The sequence below is a fragment of the Anopheles arabiensis genome, chromosome 2 (assembly GCF_016920715.1).
Source record: "Anopheles arabiensis isolate DONGOLA chromosome 2, AaraD3, whole genome shotgun sequence".
Lineage (NCBI taxonomy): Eukaryota > Metazoa > Arthropoda > Insecta > Diptera > Culicidae > Anopheles > Anopheles arabiensis.
Genome location: NC_053517.1, coordinates 30,704,060 through 30,729,763, shown reverse-complemented (window position 1 = coordinate 30,729,763; position 25,704 = coordinate 30,704,060). Strand labels below are relative to the sequence as shown.

The window sequence follows — 25,704 nt, the reverse complement described above, 5'->3', positions numbered from 1 at the left end:
TCTTGTAAGCCTTTTCACTCAAATGGGCCTAGAATTTAATTATGAAGAACCGTTGCTGATTGTTGTAGTTGAGGGCCTCAAAAAAATCGAAATTGTTTGTTTGTTGTCCACTACTAAAAGCAATTCAAATAAAATTACCCACGCAACAACACTTACTTTTCCGCCCTGAAGTACACTTTGCTGCTAGCTAACCGTTTTTGTATCTGATCGAATGTTTTACCCTTTGTTTCCGGCACGAATAGAAATACGAAAATGGCACCAAGCATACAGAATCCACCAAACAGCCAAAATGTGCCAGCCTCGCCTAGCCCATTCCGAAGCGGATTAAACGTTTTCGTCATCATAAAGGACAGTGCGTAGCTGGTGAACGTTGCCAGCGAGCTGGCGAGATCTTTCACGTCGATCGCAAACACTTCACCGATCATGATCCACGGTACGGGCCCAAAGCCGATCGAAAACATCGTCACAAACAGGGACAGCGCAAACACGGGTAGCCATTCGAGATCTTCCACCTGTGCTGGGCTGTTTTGCAATAGATGAAAGTACACGCCCAGCACAACATGCGATACGCACATTATGATGGCCGAAATCATTAACAGCCAGCGGCGTCCGACTCGATCGACGGTGAATGCTGCCAGCAGTGTGCCGAAGAACTGCATTGCACCCACGATAATGGTAGCGACCTCGTGGTTAAGCGAATCCGAAGCGTTCTGTTGAACAAAGAGCACGGCGTGTTATTAAGCGAATCGGAGAGTATTTTGTATGTAATTTACCATGAAAATATCTGTAGCATAAAACAGTACCGCGTTGATGCCAGACATTTGCAGGAACGTTACCAGCCCGATCATCGCAAGCAGCGCACTCAACGTTTCCGGGGTGAATAATGATTTCTTAATCGATTTCTTGGGTTGATTCAGCAGTGCGTCCTGTTCCAGCTGGAGCTGCTCTATCTCGTAAAAGCATCACATTTTGGTCCTCGCAACCATTTGAGCGTCTCGACTGCTTTAGTTTTGTGGCCCCGTTTAAGCTACGAGGAGGAATGTAGATAATGCGAGTTTTTAGTTTCATTTTTTTCATTTCCTTCGATTGCAGTGCTACACCAACCAAGCAGGAAGGAGTTTCTGGCATCAGCATGAATATGGGACCGAACAGCAGGACGATGAATCCGGAAATAATATTCAACTGGAACACATTCACGCCAGCGGAAATGCTGAATGACATCAACATGCCCAGGTTCAGCATGAGCTGGAAGAAACTGCCCACAGTGCCCCGAATACGTTGGTCTGCTATTTCTCCAATGTAGATAGGAACGGACATCGAGTAAGCGCCTGCAGCGAATCCCTGCAGCAAGCGGCCCAGATACATCATCACTATGGCTTGGGCCCACGTCAACAGCACCCATCCTGCAATGCAGACAATAAGCACTCAGGCTTGACCAACAATGATTCACTCGGCCTACTACGACCATCAATGCACACCCAAAAGTAGTGGTAAAACGAAGAAAAGGATGGTATTTTTGCGTCCCTCCGATTTCAGCATCATCCCGCATGGTATGGCCGCAATCGCACCACCGATAGGCATAAAGGCAATCGTCCAAGAAAATTGATCGTCAGTCAGGTTGAGGTTTCCTTCGCCATTTTCGAGTATCTGGGGTCCTGCTGGTGCGGACCAGCCAAATACCATTCCGATCGTTAGTACGCCATAGGAAGCTGTAAACGGTACGCATTATTACGAAATAGAGAGAAAAAGGAAGATCAATCGTCCAACCGCCTCAATCTGTCCGGAGATATGTGCTGGAGCTCATCGATCATTTTATCAGCGTTTCAGATAATTATCATACTCATTGATACTACTCATTGATCGGTTAGTTATCTCGTCACTGTCAAACACGTGTTGGTTTATGCTTCAAAACAAAAACAATTCGTTTACGCAATCTCACACATATATGAATCTTATCACATCCACAGACAATTGATTTTTAATTTGTTAACCTAGCACATGTCGCCGAACGTTCAAATTCTTTAGCGTGTGAAATCCTTAGTTACACATTTTAATGTTGCACCAACACGAACAATTAAAAACTGTGACACTTCTTCGGTAAGAAGAGAATCGAATTTCACCACTCAATTACCTGCTAAAGCCGCGATGTATTGATTTTGATGTGCGAAATAGTATGGTAGCTTGCCCATCCTTGCGCACCAACTACGCACCAGTATTACTGTAGGTGCGAATGGTTTAAGATCAGTCTAAGCAATACGAACCATTACACTCTAGCTGTGTCACCTAACCATTTTACAGTAGCACTGAAGTCCAAAACCGTTGATAAGCGGCGAAATCAAATCACACTTCTGAAAGCTGATTTTTATTGTGATGCGTTATCAGGCTTAAGATTACGCCGATAAGATCCGTAATTGATGAAGCATGGATCATTGTGTCTGTTTCAGACAAATTGTGTTAGGCAAAATTAAATGGGCTGTATCTTCGCTTTTTGTTGAAACGTTCAGGGAAGCACTGGATGGTTTTTATGTTTTGTTAGCGATGTGATTTAGAGTCTACCCTTTTTATTCTCTTCGTGAACTGTCGGTTAGCAAGTTCTGTTTCGTATTTTGATAAACAAGACTGAAATAACGATTGAATGAAGTGTTTTTGCTAATCTGAATTCCGGTAGTAAAGCGACTCGTGCATCACATTTAAAAAACGAAATGCCCGCTCAAATGAAGCTCTTGCAGCACAGTGTTCAATTCTCGGTCAGGAGAAACATGCTAAGTGTGGAATTTATACGATGGTTTGAAATATTTGCTTTCATTATACGATAGCAATATGCTTAAATATATTTCAGCTATCATTTAACCTCGTTAATTTGTTTTTGTTATTTCTTTTAGTTACATGCGCAAACTTAAAACTTTTTTTTCTCACCTGTAATCACAACTGTCAAAAATGCGCGTAAATGTATTGGTGAGAGAAGCGTCGTGAGCGTACCTTCCACCGTCACACGTTTTGTTTATAGGCGTCAAACACTTTGACATCGGCAAACAGTGGCACCGAGTGGCATTTTCTTTTCACGATACTTTACTTGTTGTATAGCTTTAGAATCGGAGATAATTTCCGTAGCTCAATCCGCTACTACCGTGTTACGGCTGCTGGTTAAGGCTGCTCGTTCGTGCGTTTCCGTGACCGGCTGCAATTGTTCGATTTGCGCGATAGTCAAACACTCTGCAGCAAAGCACGCCGCAAAATGACACAACAACTAAAGGACCAGCTTAAGTTTGATATAGTAAGTTGTTGCATCGTGATGGATTGTCATTGTAATACGTTTGGTAAACCAATTTCCAACCTATTCCCTGTCTGGCTAGGAATGGGGCCATGAGCGATTAGTTCGGGCGCAGCAAACGGTCGAAGTGCGACCATTCGATGTGGAATCCTGGTCGCTTTTGGTACGCGAAGGGCAAAGCCGGCATGTGAACGAGGTAAAACACGACAAAAATTGCAACAAAAACAGTTAGATACAGTGTGCTGAAATGCACTAAAATATGTCACATTACTTGTAGGTTCGATCGTTGTACGAATCGTTGGTGTGTGTATTTCCGACGACCGCTCGGTACTGGAAGGTGTACATCGAGCAGGAGATGAAGTACCGCAATTACGAGCGAGTGGAGAAGCTCTTCCAGCGGTGTTTGGTCAAGATCCTAAACATCGATCTGTGGAAACTTTACCTGACTTACGTGAAGGAAACGAAAGCTGGACTCAGTACACACAAGTAAGCGTTCCCAGAACCACCCATTGGGGTAGCATAATTTTGAGTAACCTTCATTACCTTACCTTGCTTTTGTTTGTTTTAGGGAAAAGATGGCACAGGCGTACGATTTCGCGCTAGAAAAGATCGGCATGGATCTGCACTCGTTCTCCATCTGGACCGACTACATCATGTTCCTGAAGAGCGTCGATGCTGTGGGCAGCTATGCGGAAAATCAGAAAATAACGGCCGTCCGGAAGGTGTACCAACGCGCGGTCATCACGCCAATCATCGGCATCGAACACCTGTGGAAAGATTACATCGCGTTCGAGCAGAACATTAATCCGATCATATCGGAAAAGATGAGCGTGGAGCGGTCGCGAGATTACATGAACGCGCGGCGCGTTGCGAAAGAGCTGGAAATTGTGACCAAGGGTCTGAACCGGAACCTGCCGGCCGTACCACCGACGGTAACGAAGGAAGAAATTAAGCAGGTGCGTGTGACGATCGGAAAAGAGCAAAGGCTCAGCTGGTGACATATGTAGTCATTGCCGATTCAATAATGCATTTACTTTGACAGGTGGAGCTGTGGAAAAAGTACATTGCGTTTGAAAAGTCCAATCCGTTGCGCAGTGAAGATAATGCGCTAGTAACACGCCGCGTTATGTTTGCAATCGAGCAATGTTTGCTCGTTCTTACACATCATCCAGCCGTGTGGCATCAGGCGGCTCAGTATCTCGATCAAAGCTCGAAGCTGCTCGTGGAGAAAGGGGTACGTAACCGAACGAATCCCGGTAAAGGACTTTAAAGCAAGGTTGTGTGTGATTCTTATCATCGATTTTAGGATCTCAATGCGGCCAAAGTATTCAGCGATGAGGCAGCAAACATTCTGGAGCGTGCTATCAACTCTGTGTTGAGCCGCAACGCGTTACTCTACTTTGCTTATGCCGATTTCGAGGAAGGGCGGTTGAAGTACGACAAAGTGCACCAGATGTACAATAAGTTCCTCGCGATTAACGACATTGATCCGACACTGGTACGTGTTGTGTTTGTCACGGGTTTACGAGTGGTGAAAATGACACATTTTTCCTTGCTTTCCCATTTTTAGGCTTACATACAGTACATGAAGTTTGCACGCCGGGCGGAGGGAATCAAATCGGCCAGAGCCGTGTTTAAGAAGGCACGCGAGGACGTGCGCTCCACCTATCACGTGTTTGTGGCGGCCGCACTGATGGAGTACTATTGCAGCAAGGATAAGGATATCGCCTTTCGGATATTCGAACTGGGGCTGAAACGCTTCGGTGGTAGTCCTGAATACGTCATGTGCTACATCGACTATTTGTCGCATTTGAATGGTACGTTCAGCAGCGTAAGCATGTCGCGTTTGCATCGGAATACTTCAAAAGCTCAACTGTTTCTTATTTTTAGAGGACAACAACACCCGCGTCCTGTTTGAGCGGGTGCTCTCGTCGGGAGGACTAACGCCACAGCTGTCGGTCGAAGTTTGGAACCGCTTCCTGGAGTTCGAGTCCAACATTGGGGATCTGTCTAGTATCGTGAAGGTCGAGCGTCGCCGCAGCGCCGTGCTGGAGAAGCTGAAGGAGTTTGAAGGCAAGGAAACGGCGCAACTTGTTGATCGTTACAAGTTTCTTGATCTCTACCCATGCTCGCCGTCCGAGCTGAAATCGATCGGGTACAGCGAAACGCGAGGAATGCTCAGCGTGACCGGGGTGAAACCGCCGCCCGCACCAGTCCCGGAGCAGCCGGAGCAGCCGCAGCAGCTTGCCCGGCCCGACTTCAGCCAGATGATACCGTACAAACCGAAACCGAATGCATTCCCAGGCGAGCATCCCGTGCCGGGTGGTACGTTCCCGCAGCCGGCTGCACTTGCCGCCTTGTGCGCTATTTTGCCACCGCCCGTAAGCTTCCAGGGTCCGTTCGTTTCGGTCGACAAGATAATAGAAGTGTTCAATCGCATCCAACTACCTGAAGGTACGTTCTACGCCTACCAACTTCTAGTATGTTTAGGCGATTTTTCAGCGCATGTTAAATTTTGTTTTGGTTTTCCGTTCCATAGTTCCCCACCGCCAAGCGATAGTACTGCCGATTCGAGATTGTTCGAGCTCGCCAAATCGGTCCACTGGATCGTGGACGATAGTACGTACGCGAGCGAAGGTGGCCTTAAGCGGCGGCGCATGGCACCGGGCGGAGAGGACAGTGACGATGAAGCGGTGGCACCAGCCCCGCCCGCCAACGATATCTACCGTCTAAGACAGCAGAAACGGTTCAAGTGAATGCATGATGATAGCCTGCGACGCCACGGGATTATGCTTTTAGGAACAGTGTTTCGCCCGCTGCCGGAAACATACATAGTTGTAACATATATTTGTAAGGACTAGGCGAGCTCGTCATATCCACGCTCTGAGAAAGTTTTAGAGGACAAAATCATTGTGGCTGGTAATCAGCATACCGGAATGTACAGAGGCAGTGTGCGATGCAAACATTCGGCCACGGGCAGGTATGAATGACGTCTAACATGAATAAAACAAACAAACGAAACCCTGTATAGATAGAAATGATCGATGCCGCCGGGTCTGGGGCAGTGTTTTTCACTTTGCTTCTAGGAAGTTTGATAGTTTTTATTGTGCAAAAATACGTTCAATAACTGTAGAGCAGTAATGCGTCGATCTGCGGCTCGGCATGAAAACAACGTAGCGCCGAAGGTTCCGGCCTGCATCCCGTCAGTAGCATAGCTCGGTTCACAGGAAATAAGGCGTAATGCGCTGGCTTGGTATGACGCGTTCTTCGTTCGGGACGGCTTTGAATATTTTCACCTTTGGATCATCAATGTCATTTTCTTTAAACTCTAGTATCGAGGCGACGTTGCCACAGCGGTAGCAGTAGTTCGGTGCCGACCAGACCGTCACCAGCTTTCGGTCGAACTGGTAGTTAATACCCTCGTGTACTAGCTGATGCGCCCGGCAGATCATCTTCAGCATGTTGATCTCCATAAAGTCGCGCGTCACCGCCGACCCGAACAGCCAGCCGGCACCGCGCGGACTCTCCGCCCACGTGTCGATGTCGTCCGGATCCGACCAAACCAGATCACAAAATGCGCCCTTGTGCGGTATCTCCTGGTCACGGTTAATGGTTCGAATTTGATCGAGCGTTTTGATTTCCGGACTAAGGCCACCGTGAACGCAAAGAACTTGTTCTTCAATAATCTGGAAGTGGGAAGTGCGAAGCAGAAACATGCCCGTTATCAAAACTGTCTACAGTGCACGGGAGGGAGATGGACATATCCTGCTTTCCATCGGCGTGCTCTTACCGCGGCAATTGTTAGAAGGTCAAACACCCTACAGCAATACTTCCACGGACTAGCGTTACCGTACTTCGTGTAACATTCATCGTAAAATCCGTACACTTTGGTGATTTGGCGCGACTCGTGGTTTCCTCGCAGCAGCGTGATTTTGTTCGGGTACCGTGCCTGCAAATCGGAAAATTGCGCGCTCGTCAAACAGATCATGCCAGCCCCCGGGACGGGGCGAGGTACACCCTACCGTACCTTTAGCGTAAGCAAGCGCGTGAACGTTTCCAGACTGTAGTATCCCCGATCCACAAAGTCTCCCATAAAGATGTAGTTCGTGTCCGGCACTTGGCCACCGGTGCGGAACAACTCTTCCAAATCGTAAAACTGCGAACGACAAGAAGCGAGCGGTGTAAGGGCGATGGATGGGGAATTGAAAATAGACCTGCAGGTGTCCCCGCCACGAACGACAAAAATCGCCCGCAGCGCATGGATCCGAGGGTTGGGATGGGCCACGGGGCAAGTGCGGCCGGGCATTTATTCTTATCGCCCTCGCACCGGCCGACCGGCGGTGACGCGTGATTCATCTAAATATATACGCAGTTCGGTAAGAAAGATGACGGGGCGGGTGACAAAACGAACCTGTCCATGGATATCGCCGCAAACGGTGACGGGTGTGCTGACGGGCTGTACGTTCGATTCCTCGATCAGCAGCTCGCAGACGATGTCGCACAGCTTCTTGAGATCATTTTCCGGCAGGTACTTGCACTGCTTCACAATTTCGATCCACTGGTCCAGGTCCGAAGCCATGGCTCCGCGGGTACGCTGCTGGCAGGGAGTGGGGGTGGAAGATTCGTGGTCGCTTTGTAGGATTTATCTCGGACACGGTGATATGGGGTAGCGAAATCTTGCGAAGAAACAACACAATGCGAGTCACCCCTTCGGCTCTTCTGTGTGGAACCTGCTGTCAAACAAAGGTCGACGTTAAGTTGATCAAGGTTAGTAGTAGTGTGTTTTTGACCGTAATTTTTGATGTCGCTATAAATTCATTTACTAAACATTGAATGTCACAACTCATAAAATAAATGAGAAAAAACGTATGAAATTGCACTCTTTTCATTGATGCGATAAGTTCTGTGAGTTGCTGCCAAAGCCGTAACGGCATGATTTGAAACATGTCCGTGTCACACGTCGCGCCCATCCATCTTGACCAGCAACCTGTCAAACGCCGAGAAGGAAGGAGCCAAGAAAAGAAACACTCTGCGCAATCAATCGATCGGGGAGGCAGGAAAAATCGAGTTTTTCACCTCGTCCAGAAAGGAAAAGCTCTGGTTCGCTCGTGTCCTCTGCGTGTGTGTATCCGCGACTCCGATTGCATTCGCGCAATGATGTAGTGCATTGCGTACGCTTTACACGGTCCCAAAATCGAAGTCGAATTCCTTCGGTGCGATAAAAAAAAGAAGCCCCCTTGTTGTATATCGAGAGCCGTCACTACGCACACACAGCAGAAGTTGGAACGGGCAAAGGCGAAAACCTACCAAATAGTGCTGTGGTGCTGAACCGTTCGGCAGACGAAAAGTCAAGGGCCAGTGCGTGCGTGCGTGCGTGCTTGCGTTACTGAGTGTGTCCGGCGGAGGAGGTACTCCGCACAGGTGGTGAAAAAGAAACAAATCCGTGAAAGTTTGCGAAGGGTGCTTGGATTTGTCGACCGAAGACGGCGGCGACCCGTTCAACGACAGGAAGAGGAATTGTGTGTGCGTGTGTGTGTGCACTTGTAAGAAAGGCACAGACGGTACAGAACAAAGTGTTGTGCGGGGTGTGAAAGCGTTTGCGCTGTTCTACAGCGTTTTGTGCGTGCAAACTAAACAGTTGAACAGCGGCAGCCCATCAACAGCACCAGCATGGAGTCACTGATTCCGATCGTGAACAAGCTGCAGGATGCGTTCACGCAGATGGGGGTGCATATGCAGCTTGACCTGCCACAGATCGCGGTGGTCGGCGGCCAGTCGGCAGGAAAATCGTCCGTGCTGGAAAATTTCGTCGGAAGGTCAGTTGAGTATATGCAGTAGCAGTAGTGGCGATAAGATATGAAGCAGAGAGCACGAAAAGCGTGTGAAGGGGGAGGGAAAAGTCGATGCTTTTTGTCGATTCATTCATTACTCATTCTAAAACACCACCTCCCTTCCATCCAGCCCGAGCTGTCAACGATTGATCGTAGCGAAAGGGTTTTCCCAGGGTTTTTTTTTGTTGTTTTTTGCATAACATGTCTTCCTCTTTGCGGGGGAGGCGATTGTGTATCCCTTGTTGTGTTTAATCCTTCGGCCCATGTAATGTGAGAAGGATGGTGGTTCCTTCATCCCATGCTCAAACAAGAGAAGAGCGCGCGCACACACATACACGCGCGCAAGACTGTGAAACTGACGGAAGTGTCATTGGGGCGAGTTTGAAGGCACCTCATCAAACATGATTCACCTATTCCGCCGCGCGAATGTGGGGTGTGGGATGGATTTTCAGTCGGTACAATTCGCATACGTTCGTAGAAAAGGGGGAGGGCATTTTTTTAAAAACGGGGGAGCTGAAATTGGGGAGTCTCCTCGTACGTTTTCGTTGCCGTTTTGGTGTGCTGTGTGTGAGTATGCATTGTACTGTGTGCTACGGAACAAACGGGCTGACCGTACACGGTTTATGTGCGACTAGGATAGCGCAAGCGAGAGAGAGATGAGAGACAGAGAGGGCGCGTACGAAAGAGAACAAAATGAGCAGGAGAGCGAACTGCGTGCGATAAGACGAGCGAGAACAAGATAGCGGGGAACCTTCTTCGCGAAAGAGCGCGCGCGGTCCAACCCTCCCACCCTCAATATGAGCGGGTCTAGCGGCGGGGCTCTTCTTGGGGTGTCACCCCGTGTGTCGTGTGTGTGTGTGTGTGTGGAAGCTATCAGAGGAGTCGAAAAATAATCGATAATAGAGTGGACTTTTATCGAGACACACCGTCCGCGCGTCCTACGCTCTGTGCTCCGCTACATTTCGAACGAGCACCGTGCACACCTCCATTGCCTACACACGTCCAAAGGGGGCCAAATAATGATTTTTCTAACCTCCCCCCCCCAAAAAAACAACCATAATTGAAGAACCAGCAGTTTATGGAGGCGGCGGCAGCGGCGGTGGCACCCTTATCTAAAGCTACGGGTCGTTTCGGAGGTTTTACTTTTTCATTGCTTCTCCCTCTCCCTCTCTCCCCCCGCCATCGTCATACTCTGAGAACAGTGAGCATTGGCGTGCTCTAAAGTCATCGGTTTGCTCACAATCGTGCAATGTGCACTGGGATGACCTACCAACACCATCCAGCACAGATGCAAACGCGCACACAGAGCACTGCTGGTGGAGCGAAACATCTGAGCAAATACTCGTCGGCACATGGAGAGAAAACTCCCACAGGCGTCGCATGACGGTCGGTGAGCTGTGACGTATGTGCGCAGGCAGCATGTGGGGGGAAGGACCATGGTGTTGGAAGTGAAAATATTTACACTTTTCTGCCCTTAATCTAAACCCCCGATCGTATGTTCCTGCCTAAGATGAATGCTATCTTGTACCAGCAAATTACAAAACAGTATTTAATGCAATCAGTGTGGTGCCCTTGTCCCCCCTCAGGTTGTAAGCGTAGAATCTAACCGCGTGTCCTTCTGCTCTCTCATATTCTCGCTCAAATTATTTTGTTGTCTACTCACAAACGAACCCCCCCCCCCCCCCCTCCTCTATCGGAGCACCACGGGAGCAGAGCAACGCACACTTGTGCACCATCACGTCTACGTGTATATCTACAAACACTTCCGCTTTCGTCCTTACTTGCGCGTTAGTAGTGGAGCTTGCAGAAGGAAGAAAAAATTACATAATATCCACGATAACGGGTGAAGACGACGGGAAGGTGGTTTTGCAACTGCAGCGCGTTCTTTTCCCCCATTCGTTTGCGAGTGTTGCGCTGCTGCTGGCGTATGTCCTTCGAAACATCAGGTGGAGTGAAAGAACGGTGGACAGGAAATGACACATTCTCGACTAAAACGAGTAGAAGAAGCTCATTTAACCATGACTAACGTTTAGCATCACTTCGCATCATGACGTGATGCTGATGGGGAACTGCGGGCAATCGACACGACACGGGATATGGGGGATACACAGCTTTTCCTCCCTCGATTACGGGCAGGAAACAGAGGCACATTCATTACGAGACGACTTGCAAGAAAGATAAAAACACTTTTCGATACGAGATAGGCACACACACAATGAGCATTGCTGTTCGACCAACAGCAGGGACCGGGCACAATTGCAAGCTGCTGCTGTTCTATAGAGCGTGTACAGTTAAATGGTGTGTTGCGTTGGACACTATCCAGCAGTAAAGCTGCATGTCATTAGTACTAAAACTTACTGCACGTTATCATTCGTATCGGATTTGTTATTGATTTGGTGCTTTTATTGTTCCATTACAGAGATTTTCTCCCCCGAGGATCCGGCATCGTAACGCGACGACCATTGATTTTACAGCTAATCAATGGAACTGTGGGTAAGTTGGATTGAGTCAACGAAACAAAAAGGCAACAAAGAAATACCATGAGTTTAATATATCATCCTATGTTGTACCACAGAATTTGGAGAGTTCCTTCATCAGAAGGGTAAGAAGTTCTCCAACTTTGAGGAGATTCGGCAGGAGATCGAAGCGGAAACCGATCGCATTACCGGTAGCAACAAGGGTATCTCAAACATACCGATTAATCTTCGCGTGTACTCGCCGCATGGTAAGGTGACGTGTGAAGTTCATCCATAGTGACGGTTTAGTAAAAAAATGTTGCTTTTGCGTGTTCCATTTCAGTACTCAACTTGACGCTTATCGATTTGCCCGGTTTGACGAAGGTACCGATCGGCGATCAGCCAGCCGACATTGAGAACCAGATCAAGGGCATGATCTTTCAGTTCATCCGCAAGGAAACGTGTCTGATTTTGGCCGTCACGCCCGCCAACACCGATTTGGCCAACAGTGATGCGCTCAAGCTGGCCAAAGAGGTCGACCCGCAGGGCGTCCGGACGATCGGTGTCATCACCAAGCTCGATCTGATGGACGAGGGAACGGATGCGCGCGATATTCTCGAGAACAAGCTGCTGCCGTTGCGCCGTGGCTACATCGGCGTGGTGAACCGGTCGCAGAAGGATATCGAGGGCAGAAAGGACATCCATGCGGCCCTGGCCGCGGAGCGCAAGTTCTTCCTGAGCCATCCGAGCTATCGGCACATTGCCGATCGGCTCGGCACGCCGTATCTGCAGAAGGTGCTCAATCAGCAGCTGACCAACCATATCCGTGATACGCTGCCGAGCGCTGCGCGATCGGCTACAGAAGCAGATGCTAACGCTGGAGAAGGACGTGGATCAGTACAAACATTTCCGCCCGGACGATCCAAGCATCAAGACGAAGGCTATGCTGCAGTAAGTTCAATGCGCGCGCAAGATCGAGGGCGGGGCGAAGCGAACGCGTGTTGGTTTTAAATGGGCGATTCATCTGCTTTATCTTCCAACAGAATGATCCAGCAACTGCAGTCGGATTTCGAGCGCACAATTGAAGGTTCCGGTTCGGCGCTAGTCAACACGAACGAACTTTTCTGGCGGTGCCAAGATCAATAGAATATTCCACGAGCGATTGCGTTTCGAGATCGTCAAGATGTCGTGCGACGAGAAGGAGCTGCGGCGTGAAATTTCGTTCGCCATTCGCAATATTCACGGTATTCGTGTCGGTCTGTTCACCCCGGACATGGCGTTCGAGGCGATCGTAAAGAAACAAATCTCCCAGCTCAAGGAACCGATCCTGAAGTGTGTCGATCTGACCGTCTTGGAGCTGTCTAATGTTGTGAGAATTTGCACAGACAAGGTATGGTAGGCGCGGTGTGTTGGTTGCTTTCGTTAGTGCGGAATGAAGTATGTAATTTAAAAAAAAAATCTCGCCTTGCCTTTTGTTTCCTTGCCAGATGGCTCGTTATCCGCGTTTGCGCGATGAGACGGAGCGTATCATTACTACGCACATTCGCCAGTGCGAACAAAAGGCCAAAGAGCAGATGATGCTGCTGATCGACTACGAGCTGGCCTACATGAACACCAACCATGAGGATTTCATCGGTTTCGCAAAGTGAGTGTCCGGGTGGGGGCGGTAGTGCTTTGGGTATGTCATTGAATGATTGTCGTAAATATTTGATTATTCCCGCAGTGCTCAAAGCAAAACCGAAAATGCGGTCAAGACGGGCACTCGCAACCTTGGCTCGCAAGTGATCCGCAAGGGACACATGTGCATTCAAAACCTCGGCATCATGAAGGGTGGCTCGAGACCGTACTGGTTCGTGCTAACGTCCGAGAGCATCTCGTGGTTCAAGGATGAGGACGAGAAGGAGAAGAAATTTATGCTGCCCCTGGACGGGCTGAAGCTCCGTGACATTGAGCAAGGATTCATGTCCCGGCGACACACGTTCGGTCTGTTCAATCCAGACGGACGTAACGTTTACAAGGTAATATGCTGTAGAGCACCCATGAGAGTTGGTTCGGGAAGCATCAACGTTGAAGGTTTGAATGCTAAATATTGTTCTTTCTTTCCACAGGATTACAAGCAATTGGAGCTGTCTTGCGAAAGCACTGATGATGTGGATTCATGGAAAGCATCCTTCCTGCGTGCGGGTGTGTACCCTGAAAAGGATACTCCCGCCAACGGAGATGAGGTGAGTTTGTTGTTGCATTACATCCTGATACCAGTGGCAGAACAGTAACTCTTCTAACATGAACATTGTCGACACAATGATACTGTAAAAAACACGTGATTCTGAGAAGAGTGTAATTGGGTGATGATTTTTCAACATCAACTGCAAATTCGTGACTGATTTCATTCTATCTTTTTCTCACTTTTGCACCATTCGCGATCATCGAAGACGGAAGCGGAGGTTGGTTTAATAATTGTTTTATTAAATAATTTGTTGACAGAGGTTGTTCCCCCCACATCCTGCTTCCAGATAGGTTTCTACTCCACTTCCTTTACAGCACAATATAGATGTTTCCGTTGTCATGTCTGTCCCTAGTAGCACTTTAATCAACACACATTCTCTTTGCTATCGGTCCAACACATCGGTCACCGCTTAAAATTTGGTCAGTGGGTTAACAAATTTAGCCAGTCCACAAAGGACGATTTGTAAAATGGGGCCGAGCATTCCATTGGCTTACTCTCCCGCGGGTCGTTTGCTTTAGAAGAAAGTTATTGCCTTACATATCCGTCAACCGTTTAACGAGTTGTTTGATCGTTCGTCCTGTTAAATTGTTTAACTCATTTCAGAAATTGCTATCGCATCAGCAATCTCTAGTAGATGATGTTAGTAAGACAGATACTGAAGTACGCAGTAATGTATTTATGAGATGTGTTTTCCTTTGGTTTTGGATTGTCCTCATTTTAAAATCTACTTCAAATAGCTCAATATCAATTTCATCTAACACTACAACGATGATCCTACCAGCTATAACATTAGTAGGACTACATAGAATATGTTTTCTTTACATGTATTGGACTAATTTCAATTATGTTTTTCGTAACAAAACAGCTGCTGAGTACAGCACACTAATATTGTATAGCGAAAATGCGTTGTTTCATATATCGTTTTTATAACTTGGTTAACTTATGGTTGAAATGTTTGATATTAAAAGTACAATGTTTGATCATCAAATCAAATTGGCACTATTCTATGTGTTTATCATCCTCTGTATCCCTTGTTCTCTCTTACTCTGAAATACACATCTGTAACATATACTGATCAGTTTCGGGGGAAAATGTTGTAGTGCGGTTGTTGCACTGTAACACTGTTTCCTTCAATGTGTTGCCAGACGGTTTGGGTGGTTTGGCTTAGTGTGTGCTGTGGTATTTTTGCTTCACATGTTTTGTTACTAATGAAATGTAAGCAAACCTGCAATTAAAGATGGTGCTTTGGTTTGGATTTCACAAGCTAATATAATTATATTGCCGTGTATTAGATATAGACGTTTAACATGATAATGCGTCCCAATTCCCACAGGAGAGTGGAGGCGAAAGTGGTCCAACTGGACAGTCCCTTGATCCGCAGCTGGAGCGCCAGGTAGAGACGATACGCAATCTTGTCGAATCGTACATGCGCATCGTCACCAAAACTACCCGTGACATGGTTCCGAAAGCTATTATGATGCTCATCATTAACAATACCAAGGATTTCATCAACGGCGAGCTGTTGGCGCATTTGTACGCTACCGGCGATCAGGTATGATTGGGATTGTGTCTAATGTGCCAGTTGGAACATTAGAAGAATGAAAAAAAACGACGGTATTTATTTATTCTTCCAAACCCAAAGGCCTCGATGATGGAGGAAAGCGCGGACGAAGCACAAAAACGTGAAGAAATGTTGCGAATGTATCACGCGTGCAAGGAAGCGCTGCGTATTATTGGTGAGTAGTAGCATGGCCATGTTCGGGGTTGCTGTCAGTGTGTTTAATCTGCCATCTGGTGCTTGTTGTCATTCCCCAATTTTAGGTGACGTATCGATGGCTACCTTCTCTACGCCCGTACCACCACCGGTGAAAAATGATTGGTTGTCGAGCGGTCTCGACAACCCGCGGCTGTCTCCCCCGAGCCCGGGCGGTCCGCGTAAAGCTGCACCACAGCAGCAGGTAAGCGTGCCATACCTTGCCCCGCTGTTTCGTGCTGTCTGATCGGGCGCGGACGTTCAAGCGATTGTTGACTCGATGTTGTTACTCTCTGCTTTTCCAGGGTTCGCTCAGCTCTATGGGAGCTCCGGCTGGCCGGGGACCACCACCAGCACCTGCTAGTGCTAGGCCGGCTCCGGCAATACCGAACCGACCTGGAGGTGGTGCCGCACCACCCCTGCCCGGTGGCCGTCCAGGTGGCCAGGCACTACCGGCACCATTGATTCCATCGTAAGTATTACCGTTTCCATGCTCGTTTATCTTTCTTTTGGTTTTTTGCTTGTTTTTTTTTTATCTTCTATTTAAACATTTAAAACAAAGGGTGCTCTACTAAATTATCTATTTCAATAGCGATCTTATTTATTAATTTATGATATCATTATGGTTCTGTTGTAACTTTGTTTAACTTTGTACCCTTTCGCGAGGGATTGCCATTGCACTGTGCGATTCTATAGGTACACAGTTGTTCAGTGTTTCCGTTACGCTTTGAATCATTCTTCGCTTTGGTTTTACATTGTTTACGCTTAACCGCATCTGATTTACCGTAGGCTTTCTGTCAGTTCTGTTGCTTTTCTTTTGAGTAACAGTTTTGAAATTTACCGCAAGTAATGTTCGTATTTGTTGTCTGTCTTTTTTTAATTAACACCCTCCAAACCTAACTTTTACAGGCGGCGTTAAAAACTAACTAAACATAGCGAGCAAAGTAAACACACGAAACGTACACGTGAAAAGAAATCTCCTTATCGTATGAAACATGCAATTTATGTAGAGATATATACATATTATACATATACAAATCATACGCATATGTGCAAATGGATCGTTAACTTGTAGAGAAAAGTATGCAGAATGCGATTGGCGAGTTAGTTTCAACAAAACAAAACAAAATTTAGCAGGAATAAAAAAAACACAAAGTTTAAACAGGAATGCAGTCAATCTAACAGACAGGAAGGACGGTATCATCTACCGAACCAACACTAAACTCACACGGAAGAGTTAACTATCTCGTGTTTGATGATGACGGGTTGATCCAGTAAAACAGTATCTAAAAACAACAACAAACAAATTGTTATATTAAAAATTGTTCCACGCAAACAAACATTATGTATGGGTGGAAGAGTGAACCAAAGCAAGTATAATTTAATTTTGAGATATATTGTAAAAATGGCATCACATTTTTTTTGTGCGAATTTCAACCGTGAAATTATTAAAACAACAATTCTGTTACTCATACGAACGGCAATCTCCCATTGCTTGCATTGCCCATTGCTGCGATTAGTTATGTCTTTCTCTCTAAAACAGTGATGCATTTTGAGGCATGTTATTGTTTAGTCGTTGTGTTATACAGCTTATTTGAGCGTTTGAAGGATACGTTTCATTGCGTGTGAGATTTAACCCCTAGCTGGGCCTCATTGCCTCCCTTCCCTTCAAACGATAGAGTAATGTGTAAAGCCCGTTAGTTAGTTAGTTTTCATCGCCAGTTGTATGTGTTAGGATGCGAGTGGTGTAAATCACGAATCACAATCGCAAAGCAAGTAGGAGAGTAGTAGAGAAACGATGCACTTTCCATGTTGTTGTAATACGTTTATGAAAACTAAATCCAAATGTCGAATCCCTACTTATATACTTACAAACACGGAGAAACAATCATGCAAACCCTTGAAACGATCGTTAATTAGAGTATTGTACGTTAATGCTTCATTTTCCCATCTTCCCCATCACTTTGTGTTTGGCGACGAACACCACGCGCACGGTGTGACGTTCACTCTCCCCTTTGCTATGCGCGCGCGCACATTATCATCACACACCCACCCACCCACACACCGATCCAGGCGTCCGGGTGGTGGTGGTTCCGTTGCTGGCATGGCACAGATGCTTCCGGCCAGCACCAGGCAACAGATCAACCAGCAGGTCGGACAGGCCGTCACCAATGCCGCCATGAACGAACTGTCGAATGTGTTCGCCTCGAAGTTCAAGTAAAGTATTCCGCTTCCAGTTTGTGCATTTTCATCCCAAATTTACACTTGCTCTGTAATGTGTGTTGATGTCACCCGGGGAGGGCGTTGTTTGTGGTGAAGGGAAGGCGAGAGAAGAGAAGAAGAAAAAAAAAACACACAGGACAAATCAAATAATCACACCTAAAACCATGACTTGGGCGCGACTAAATGCATACACCTCCTTCACTGCTACATGCCATGTGTGTTTCGTGCGTACTCCCTCCTATATAGCGCATCCTTTAATGCTGCAAATGTATTGCCGTTAAACTCCTGCGACTGTGCATGTCCCCATTACTATCGGTTTTTCCCACCGGCGTGTTGTTACTTACGTTGTTATGGCGGGGGCTTATTGTTAGGGTAAAAAAGGGGGTAAAAACCGGGCTGCAAACACTACACCGCTTGTCTGAAGCGATAGTCCAATAGAGTCTGGTTTATAAATAGTGCAACAAGCAGCTGGTTAATGCGTATCAGGATGCGCATCAGAAGCAAAAGGAAACATTCCACATAGTGTAGTATCACGTATGGTAAAGAACTTAAAATGGAGGAATAAAACACACTAACTACCAGTAGAGTATCAGTACAGGCGCAACCCACGCGGAAACATTCATTGTGCACTGCTAACCCCGATGGAAGAACGATTTTCATCCAAATTGCGTAAACCACGCTGCACCTGCACCGACATGAGGATAGCTGCAAAACATGTTGATGTGTTGATTGTGTGTTTGAACGCTTTAGTGTCTTTGTGTGTCTAGTTTTAAAATGCAAAAACAAAAACAACTGCACCCATCCAGTATGGTGCGCAACCCCGAAAAACAGAAGAGAACGAGAAAAGGAAAGTGAAAATACATCAGCACTGTTGCGAATACAAATACCAGAGAAGTCTGCAGCATAGGCAAGGACTAAACACTATCCCTAAATAATCTAAACAAATCCACTCAAAATGTTTCATGCATTCTAAAGAAGAAAAAAAAACACAGAAACAAGAACATGATAACCAACTATAGATGCACCAGCAAATAAAAACAATACGGCGAACCATAATTTCTTCTAATGTTGCGAATGAAGTACTAATGATATTAATGGGCGGCAAGTTTCACAGCGCACTTATCCTCCCAGTACGGAAATGCTCTGCGGAGTTGTAGTGGAATTCTATCATACAAAATTCATTCCTCTATCGGATGCCCTCTAAAACCCGCAGCTTCGGGCTCTTTAATTATACCAATTCACACACAAACACAACACGCACACTCATACACATGATCCATACGAATCAGAACGATGCATTGTTGGGTGCAACGACAAAGTGTGCACTTCCAGTTGCATCAGAGGTGGTATTCACAGCACACACACACACAGGACAGATAGAAAATACAGAACAGGCGAGCGAGAGAAAACGGTACCAGTAAGAAAAAGACACAACAAAAATATTACAAGAAATGAATATAAATATATACATATGCATATATAAATATAGTTCAAAGATAACGTTGTTCACTGTTTGCGTGCGCGGATAATATTTAAAGAAAACGCTTAAAATTGTAGAAGTTTATAGAAACGAAGCTGTGAGCCGAGAACGATAGCAATGTAGTCGAAACCTAAGCAAAACGAAACACACACACACACACCGTACAAGGGGGAGGAGAAGACCGGCCGCTAGTAACGATGGAGCAGGCAGGCAAGCAGAAACAACCAACAAATGTAAAAGAAGCGTTGTATATTCCGTATAGTTTAGTGTACGGCAGGCAGTTCCCGCAACAGTTTTGTTTTAAGTATTTTATTTCGTTAAACTCATACCACCCATACAAATTGTGCTTTGTATATGCATCCTACTTTGGGTTTTCTGTATGATTATAGTTTGAGCTTTCTTGGTGTACATTGTTACTTCCTAGTTGTGTAACATTGTAACATTGCACTTGTTTTTTTCTTCATCTTTTGAATCACAATGGAGTTACGATACGAATTGGTACGAATGTCTCTCTATTCTCTGCTGCTGCGTCTAGCTCAGCTTGAGTTCTTTCGTGCAATTGTTGGTTGCGCAGGCTCTTGTTACATACAATCTTTTCATGCGATTGATTTTAATCAATGGCACAACAATAAGCAACATTATTATGGTGAAATCGAGAAACGTAGGGTTACAACGTATATAGGTCAATTAGTATTGTATCTGTTGTTATTACGAAGCCTGTTTAAATCATGAAAGGATGTGAGCATTTTCTCTTTACAATCATTAGCCGTAGCGACTGCAATTAGTTCCCTCAATCAGGACCAGGACGCCATGGACTCAATTTCATTTGCTTTAGTTTATTTATCAACAAAAGCCCAGAAAAAGATAATGTAATTAATCCCTCTTTCAGGTTGCAGAATTGATTAAAAAAAACCTTATTCCTGCTGCCCTTCCTTGCATTGTTGTGGAATGGGCTGAATGTTGACATTTTATATGATACATTTTAAATCATCATTTTAATATCCTGTTTTTTGATTGAATGCTTTTTTTGCTGCGCCTAATTTTAATGTTGTGTTCAATAAGTCGGATATGGTGTTTTTTTTTTAAAGTTTCACCCGAAACTGTGTTTTCCTTCCAAACCCGAAAACCAATTTATTTTATGAATAAAAATGGTAAAATGTAGTGTTCTTGTAGTAATCAGAAAACAAACTGTACTACCGTTATGTTTAGGCTGGATATTCTTTCCCCCTCTCTCTCACTCTAAATAATACTAAAGCTTCTAAATCTAGTAAAGCAAACCATTAAAGGTCTTGAAATCACTTTCCTGAAGCTGGTTAATTATGTTAAAGGTAAACCCGATGCAGAATCTCTATTCTGTCGTGCATGTTATATCAGTTTGAATCCGCCATCTTCAATGAATAATAGGGCGCGTATGCAATACCAAACACAAAACTACGCGTACCAATAGCAAAAAGGCAAATTGAAGAAAAGAAGAGTTAAACATACAAAACATACAATTTCATCAACATGCGCTTTGAAGAGAATGCAGAAGTAGAAGAAGAAAAAGAAGAAGATGAATAAGAAGAAGAAGCAGAAGAAAAAGAAGAAGAAGAAGAAGAAAAGGGAAAAGGATTCGATACTTACTGATGTAAATCGAAAATGAAAGCAAATGAAACACACTCATAAACACTGACACACCCTCACACGTGAGTAAACAATGCAAGCAAAACATCAACATGTACCAACAGTACAGAAAAGAAAGGCACACAAAAAGAAAAGAAAAATGCATTCTCCAACATATATAAAAACAAACACACGTAATAAGCAACGAGCAAACAATGTATAAGGATGTGCGATAGACGTACCACCATGATGCAAGACAGGTGAAACAGATGAGAGAAGGAGAAAGGAACGAAACCAACAAAGCGAGATCAACTGAAACAAACAAAACCAGAATAAGAACTATACATATTATATCTATTCTATGACAGAGAAAAATAAAGTATAACATAATTAATTGGAATTGAAGCTGGGTGCGGGATAATAATGGGATAATGGATGAAACGTTTGTGCTGTGAAACTCATTATTCGCATGTCTGTCCGTTCGTTCGTCTGTCTGTCTGTCTCAACTGTCTGTCTAACTGCTTCTACCGCCCTGTATGGGAGGCCGGCTGCCTCCGTGAGGCGGTAATCGGAATGGCGATGAACTAGCTCTGCTTTGCTCTCGGGTCGCCTGGTTGCGTGGCATGGTGGTTTGCTGTCTCTTCTATTCTAACGTTCAACTAATGCTCCACACTCTGGGGCGCTCGGGGGATTCATTTGCTAACAATGTATGTTTCCATCTACTAGTTTGTGAGAATATGGGATTGGTTTGGATTGGGTAATTAATCTTTGTTTGTCCTTACTCGCATTACGTACTGCGTCACTTTTAACGCCTTTCTATTCTGTTTAACTACTATTGTATGCATTTCCTTCATAATCGCAATTACCCACACGTCGCACTTGTATTTAGAAAACAACCATTTTTGTGTAATTCTTTCAACTCCTAAACTGACCCGTGTTCTGTTAAATTATTGTAGTCGACCTGCCCAGAATGCGCCACCGCGCCTACCGGATCGACCGTACAATGCCATGGGCCGGCCATGAACGTGACCATATATACATATATGCTTGAATGAGGATGTAAAAAGGTGCAAAAAAAACAGGAGTGTGATGAAGAGCATGATGGATTGTAAAACCAGAGCCGAGCAGTCGCCGTTATTGTGTTGTTGGTAGTAGCGAAAACTGTGTGTAGTGAGGTAATGTAAGAAGCGCCCGCTCCCGCTTGGTCCATGGACCAGAAACACAACTAACACGTGAACTATTTGTTAAGTGTATAGTTCCTTGCTTTTCCTTCTTCTACACTGCCCCCCCCACCCCACACACACACACACACACACACACACACACACACACACACACACACACACACACACACACACACACACACACACACACACACACACACACACACACTCAAACATACCTAACACGGGAGTGGGTGCGCATAGTTGGTCTCACATTGAGCCACATCATCTTCGATCTTTGCGACCGATCATCAGCTTCTTTCTTTTCCTATCAAGCTTTGGAAGCGATCGTGTCGCACCGATGCTTTCTTGCCTCTTTTTCAACCTTTTGCTCAGTACGGGATGATAAGTACGTGCAGCCGAAAGGGTATCGAAACCATTCCGTTTTGGGTCAAACAAACAACCTGCAAAATGTGGGCCAAAATATCGAGATAGACGAGTGAGGGAGTATAGTGTGGCGATTTATACAGGTTTAGTAGACGATTGTTCAGGTTTAGGCTGCTACAGGGTATAATTATGCTGCTGCTGCTTGTTTTTAGTTAGTTAGTTAGAAAGGAATGTTAACTTATGAGACCTTTGTGTACCACATGGACTGGATATCACCTGGTGGTAGGTAGCAGCGATTATAGGCTACGAGTGTCACCGGTGCAGGCTGTACAGAAGTTTAAGGAGCATCAACTGTAGAACGGAAATAGCGTACGCTTAGAACAATTCAAACACAGGGTATGCACGATACGATATTAGAATAGTGAGAATACATTACAAAGCATAGCCACATTTCGTACTGGTACTGGTTGGTAGTTGGGCGGCTAGTTCCGCGTCTTGGCTGTCCCTATTCCAGTACTCACTAGCCCTCGCGACTCCCTTTCGAGCGATCGAACGGTGAAACAACACTAAGACCGACGAAGTATTAACGTGTTAGGGACATTTGCTTAGACTGTGTAGAAAGGACGATAAGAGCTAGCTGCTGCCTCCTCCCATCTAGCCTGGAACGATTTGCGAAATTAGCAGAATGGACTTAAGCTTAATCTAACAATTATTCTTCATCGAGCGCAATGGGCATTTCGGATGATCATCCCCCGAGTCCAGTCCGTCACACACATACACATACACACACATCAAAGCTCAACACTATTCTAACGTGCTAAAGTATTATTTTGTACATTTCTTGTCATATAATATTTTGTAAATAAATCACCCTGGATGGTGGAAAAAGCGAACGGTAGAAGAGTTTGCAATGCTCCTTTCCAGAACGGCGATGGCTGGAGGGCCACGTCATGCATTCCTATTTTTCCAACGGACCAGAGATACCTCATCTATCGTGTTTAGTGGCTTCGGTGCCATTCTTCTTCTTCACACAAAGTACATATAGAAGTTTGCAGCACAGCAAAGAAGCTGTAATAAATAAGCCATGGCCGGACGTATGTGGTATACTTTTTTTTTCAACGGTTTATTTGTTGTTGTTTTATCCGAACACAATATTGTTTTCACATTCGTTTCTATTCGTTCCTGTTTACCAATGGTCTTGTTGTTGCCTAAGTTTAATGTCTTATGTGCCCTGACCCCACGCCTGCCACTGTCCTGCGTTAATCTAAATGTATCCGTTCTAACCGTATCCCCGGAAGCTTCCACAACTTCCAAGTGTTGAGCGAGGGGAGGCGAAAAACAGGCTCAAAACTGTGCGCAGCGTGCGCTTTGCTTCTCTTCGATTCGAAGAAGATTGAACAAAAAAAGGAGAAAAATAAATACCCATTTTCACGCTGCATTCATCTGGTGCACAATCCTTGTAGCAGGCGCGTGGTGTGGTGGTGGTGACACGGGCTGCCGCAGTGGGGCGACAACCGGCAAAAGGCATGATGGCGATGATGAGCAAAGCGAGAGATCCGCCGCTCAAAAACCGCGCTTATTTCAGACGATGTGGTTACAGTTCCGTCTTGACGTACTTGTGCTTCAGCTCCTCGATGCGCTTGATGAAATCAGTCTTTTCCAGGCACCCGTCGCATTCCTCATCCCAATCGGAGAGAATCTTCTTCAGATCGCGCACCTTCAGCTTCTTCAGATCGACGGCATTCACATCGATTTGTTTGTCTGCAATCGAAACGGGAGCGAGAAATAGTGAGTGGAGCCAATTGGTGACGAAAGTGGGATTGATTCCCACCATTACCCGTTGCTCTTACCGTATCGCAAATCACAGATTTGAGCGTCCTTCTTCTTGAGCTTCTCGCAGATCTTTTCGGCCGGCATGGACCAGCTGATCGGTTTGGACAGCTCACCCAAGATACCGGTGGCAGAATCTTCGACACCGCCAAGGTAGTAGCACTGCGTGGATGCGTGGCGCAAGCGAAGAGAAGAGATGGGAGTATAATTACACACGCTCCGGGCGGGACCATTCCACGGGGCAACTACTTACGAAACGCTGTTCCTTGTTTTTGGACTTCTTACAGAACGCCCGGAACTCGTCCTCTATCCGTTTGGTGTCCTTCTTTGTCTCATCCGACAGTGTTTCCATAAATGTGTTTACCGTCTTCACGCAGACTGGAATGGGGTCGACGTGGGAGGCGGGAGGGTGAGAGACAATTGCAAAACGTTCGTATTAGAGAAATCGTTCTATTTTACGACACACGATTGGTGGAGGATGGCAATTCTTACCTTCACAATCACCTTCCCGCAGGGCGGTACTGTGTGGGAGCAGGAACAGGATCAGACAAACCGTGCCCAGCAGCACTAATCGGCCGCTTAGAAACTTGCGTTCGGCCATTCTGTAGCTAGAATATCTCGGGAGGATGAATATTCCGTTGCTTAATTACAATGCTAGCCTCTTGGTTCCGCCCGGGGCAGATCTGTGTGCGTTCGTAACAGTGTTACGGACTCTTTTGTAAAATGGGAACCTCTATTGTGGCCTGTTGCTGCCTGTACGGTAGCAGTAGAGAAAAAGCGATCCGTGGCCAAAGCTGATTCGGTATCGTCACCCAGAACTCTGGTCTCTTCCCGGCTACAAATATAACGGAACGCCAAAGACGACGTGTACCTGTCGAATTGGCAGACAGCTCCCAAGTAGCATTTTTGTGCGGAGGGTCATACAAAAGTCAGATAAGAGAGTTTGTTGGACAGTGAGTTGTGTTTAGAAATTAAAGAAAACGCATTAGAACTGACGCAAATTAATACACATTAGAAGTAGAAACTTAAAAATATAAACTACTATTAATAACAGATCGGTAATTTATACATTGCTTTAGTTTATCATTTTTTTTGGAAGAGCCTTTTTTGATGTCTGGAGACTGTTCGTAGTGGTGGGTTCTTATTGGAATTTCCAATTGGATGGAACGATTCCGTTCCTATCCGAATTGTTCAAACGTTCCGTTGCATACTTTGATGGGAGAGAAAAAAAGGGTAATACTAAGTGCGTTTTCGAGGTGAACGGTCATCATTTTGTTGTTTTCCTTAAATTGTAAAATAAGCGTTTAAATGGTTAAAATGCTCATCAACGTTGAACAGGTATGTTTACTTAATAAAAATGACGATTAAGCCACAAAATATAAACTCTGTAATATTGCTTACCACAATATGTTATAGCCTATAGGCAAAGAGCAGCTAATATACTGTTTTCCGGGCCAGTTTCATGTGTGAACGGCATTATT

The 25,704-nt window shown here is 45.6% G+C and overlaps 4 protein-coding genes and 1 pseudogene across 4 annotated transcripts; 2 read left to right on the top strand and 3 right to left on the bottom strand.

Annotated features, from left to right (window-relative positions):
• Positions 1-136: 136 nt before the first annotated feature.
• LOC120893777 lies at positions 137-2,325 on the bottom strand (annotated as a pseudogene).
• Positions 2,326-2,995: 670 nt separating this feature from the next.
• LOC120894251 (protein suppressor of forked-like) lies at positions 2,996-6,299 on the top strand. The gene is made up of 9 exons (XM_040296727.1): positions 2,996-3,274; positions 3,354-3,467; positions 3,549-3,757; positions 3,840-4,227; positions 4,314-4,505; positions 4,578-4,769; positions 4,842-5,088; positions 5,162-5,729; positions 5,811-6,299. The coding sequence occupies exons 1-9, from the start codon at positions 3,236-3,238 to the stop codon at positions 6,025-6,027; spliced, it is 2,166 nt and encodes a 721-aa protein (XP_040152661.1). The 5' UTR covers positions 2,996-3,235; the 3' UTR covers positions 6,028-6,299.
• A 39-nt stretch (positions 6,300-6,338) lies between these two features.
• Positions 6,339-8,008, bottom strand: LOC120894249 (serine/threonine-protein phosphatase 6 catalytic subunit-like). The gene is made up of 4 exons (XM_040296725.1): positions 7,683-8,008; positions 7,299-7,427; positions 7,062-7,220; positions 6,339-6,957 (listed from the first exon to the last, which is right to left on the bottom strand). The coding sequence occupies exons 1-4, from the start codon at positions 7,848-7,850 to the stop codon at positions 6,493-6,495; spliced, it is 921 nt and encodes a 306-aa protein (XP_040152659.1). The 5' UTR covers positions 7,851-8,008; the 3' UTR covers positions 6,339-6,492.
• A 285-nt stretch (positions 8,009-8,293) lies between these two features.
• LOC120894246 (dynamin-like) lies at positions 8,294-23,286 on the top strand. The gene is given in 18 exon segments (XM_040296721.1): positions 8,294-9,087; positions 11,522-11,595; positions 11,678-11,827; positions 11,902-12,398; positions 12,400-12,509; positions 12,602-12,680; positions 12,682-12,948; positions 13,046-13,203; positions 13,282-13,576; positions 13,667-13,783; positions 13,991-14,002; positions 14,389-14,445; positions 15,119-15,337; positions 15,428-15,521; positions 15,607-15,743; positions 15,844-16,010; positions 17,612-17,755; positions 21,800-23,286. Coding segments are annotated over 18 exon segments (2,790 nt in total). The 5' UTR covers positions 8,294-8,941; the 3' UTR covers positions 21,867-23,286.
• Positions 23,287-23,488: 202 nt separating this feature from the next.
• On the bottom strand, positions 23,489-25,089 carry LOC120894250 (mesencephalic astrocyte-derived neurotrophic factor homolog). The gene is made up of 4 exons (XM_040296726.1): positions 24,716-25,089; positions 24,477-24,601; positions 24,244-24,385; positions 23,489-24,154 (listed from the first exon to the last, which is right to left on the bottom strand). Exons 1-4 carry the CDS (start codon positions 24,822-24,824, stop codon positions 23,988-23,990), a joined length of 543 nt encoding a protein of 180 aa, XP_040152660.1. The 5' UTR covers positions 24,825-25,089; the 3' UTR covers positions 23,489-23,987.
• Positions 25,090-25,704: the final 615 nt, after the last annotated feature.

What these genes read in the sequence shown, in the direction of transcription:
- LOC120894251 (XM_040296727.1), top strand. Translation starts at nt 3,236, where the DNA reads ATGACACAACAACTAAAGGACCAGCTTAAGTTTGATATA. An exon ending in CGAAGGAAGAAATTAAGCAG is followed by an intron (nt 4,228 to 4,313) that starts GTGCGTGTGACG and finishes TTACTTTGACAG; the next exon opens with GTGGAGCTGTGGAAAAAGTA. An exon ending in CTATTTGTCGCATTTGAATG is followed by an intron (nt 5,089 to 5,161) that starts GTACGTTCAGCA and finishes TCTTATTTTTAG; the next exon opens with AGGACAACAACACCCGCGTC.
- LOC120894250 (XM_040296726.1), bottom strand. Translation starts at nt 24,824, where the DNA reads ATGGCCGAACGCAAGTTTCTAAGCGGCCGATTAGTGCTGCTGGGCACG. An exon ending in GCGGGAAGGTGATTGTGAAG is followed by an intron (nt 24,602 to 24,715) that starts GTAAGAATTGCC and finishes ACCCCATTCCAG; the next exon opens with TCTGCGTGAAGACGGTAAAC. An exon ending in AAAACAAGGAACAGCGTTTC is followed by an intron (nt 24,386 to 24,476) that starts GTAAGTAGTTGC and finishes GCATCCACGCAG; the next exon opens with TGCTACTACCTTGGCGGTGT.
- LOC120894249 (XM_040296725.1), bottom strand. Translation starts at nt 7,850, where the DNA reads ATGGCTTCGGACCTGGACCAGTGGATCGAAATTGTGAAGCAGTGCAAG. An exon ending in GCGGCGATATCCATGGACAG is followed by an intron (nt 7,428 to 7,682) that starts GTTCGTTTTGTC and finishes TGTCGTTCGCAG; the next exon opens with TTTTACGATTTGGAAGAGTT. An exon ending in CGCGCTTGCTTACGCTAAAG is followed by an intron (nt 7,221 to 7,298) that starts GTACGGTAGGGT and finishes TCCGATTTGCAG; the next exon opens with GCACGGTACCCGAACAAAAT.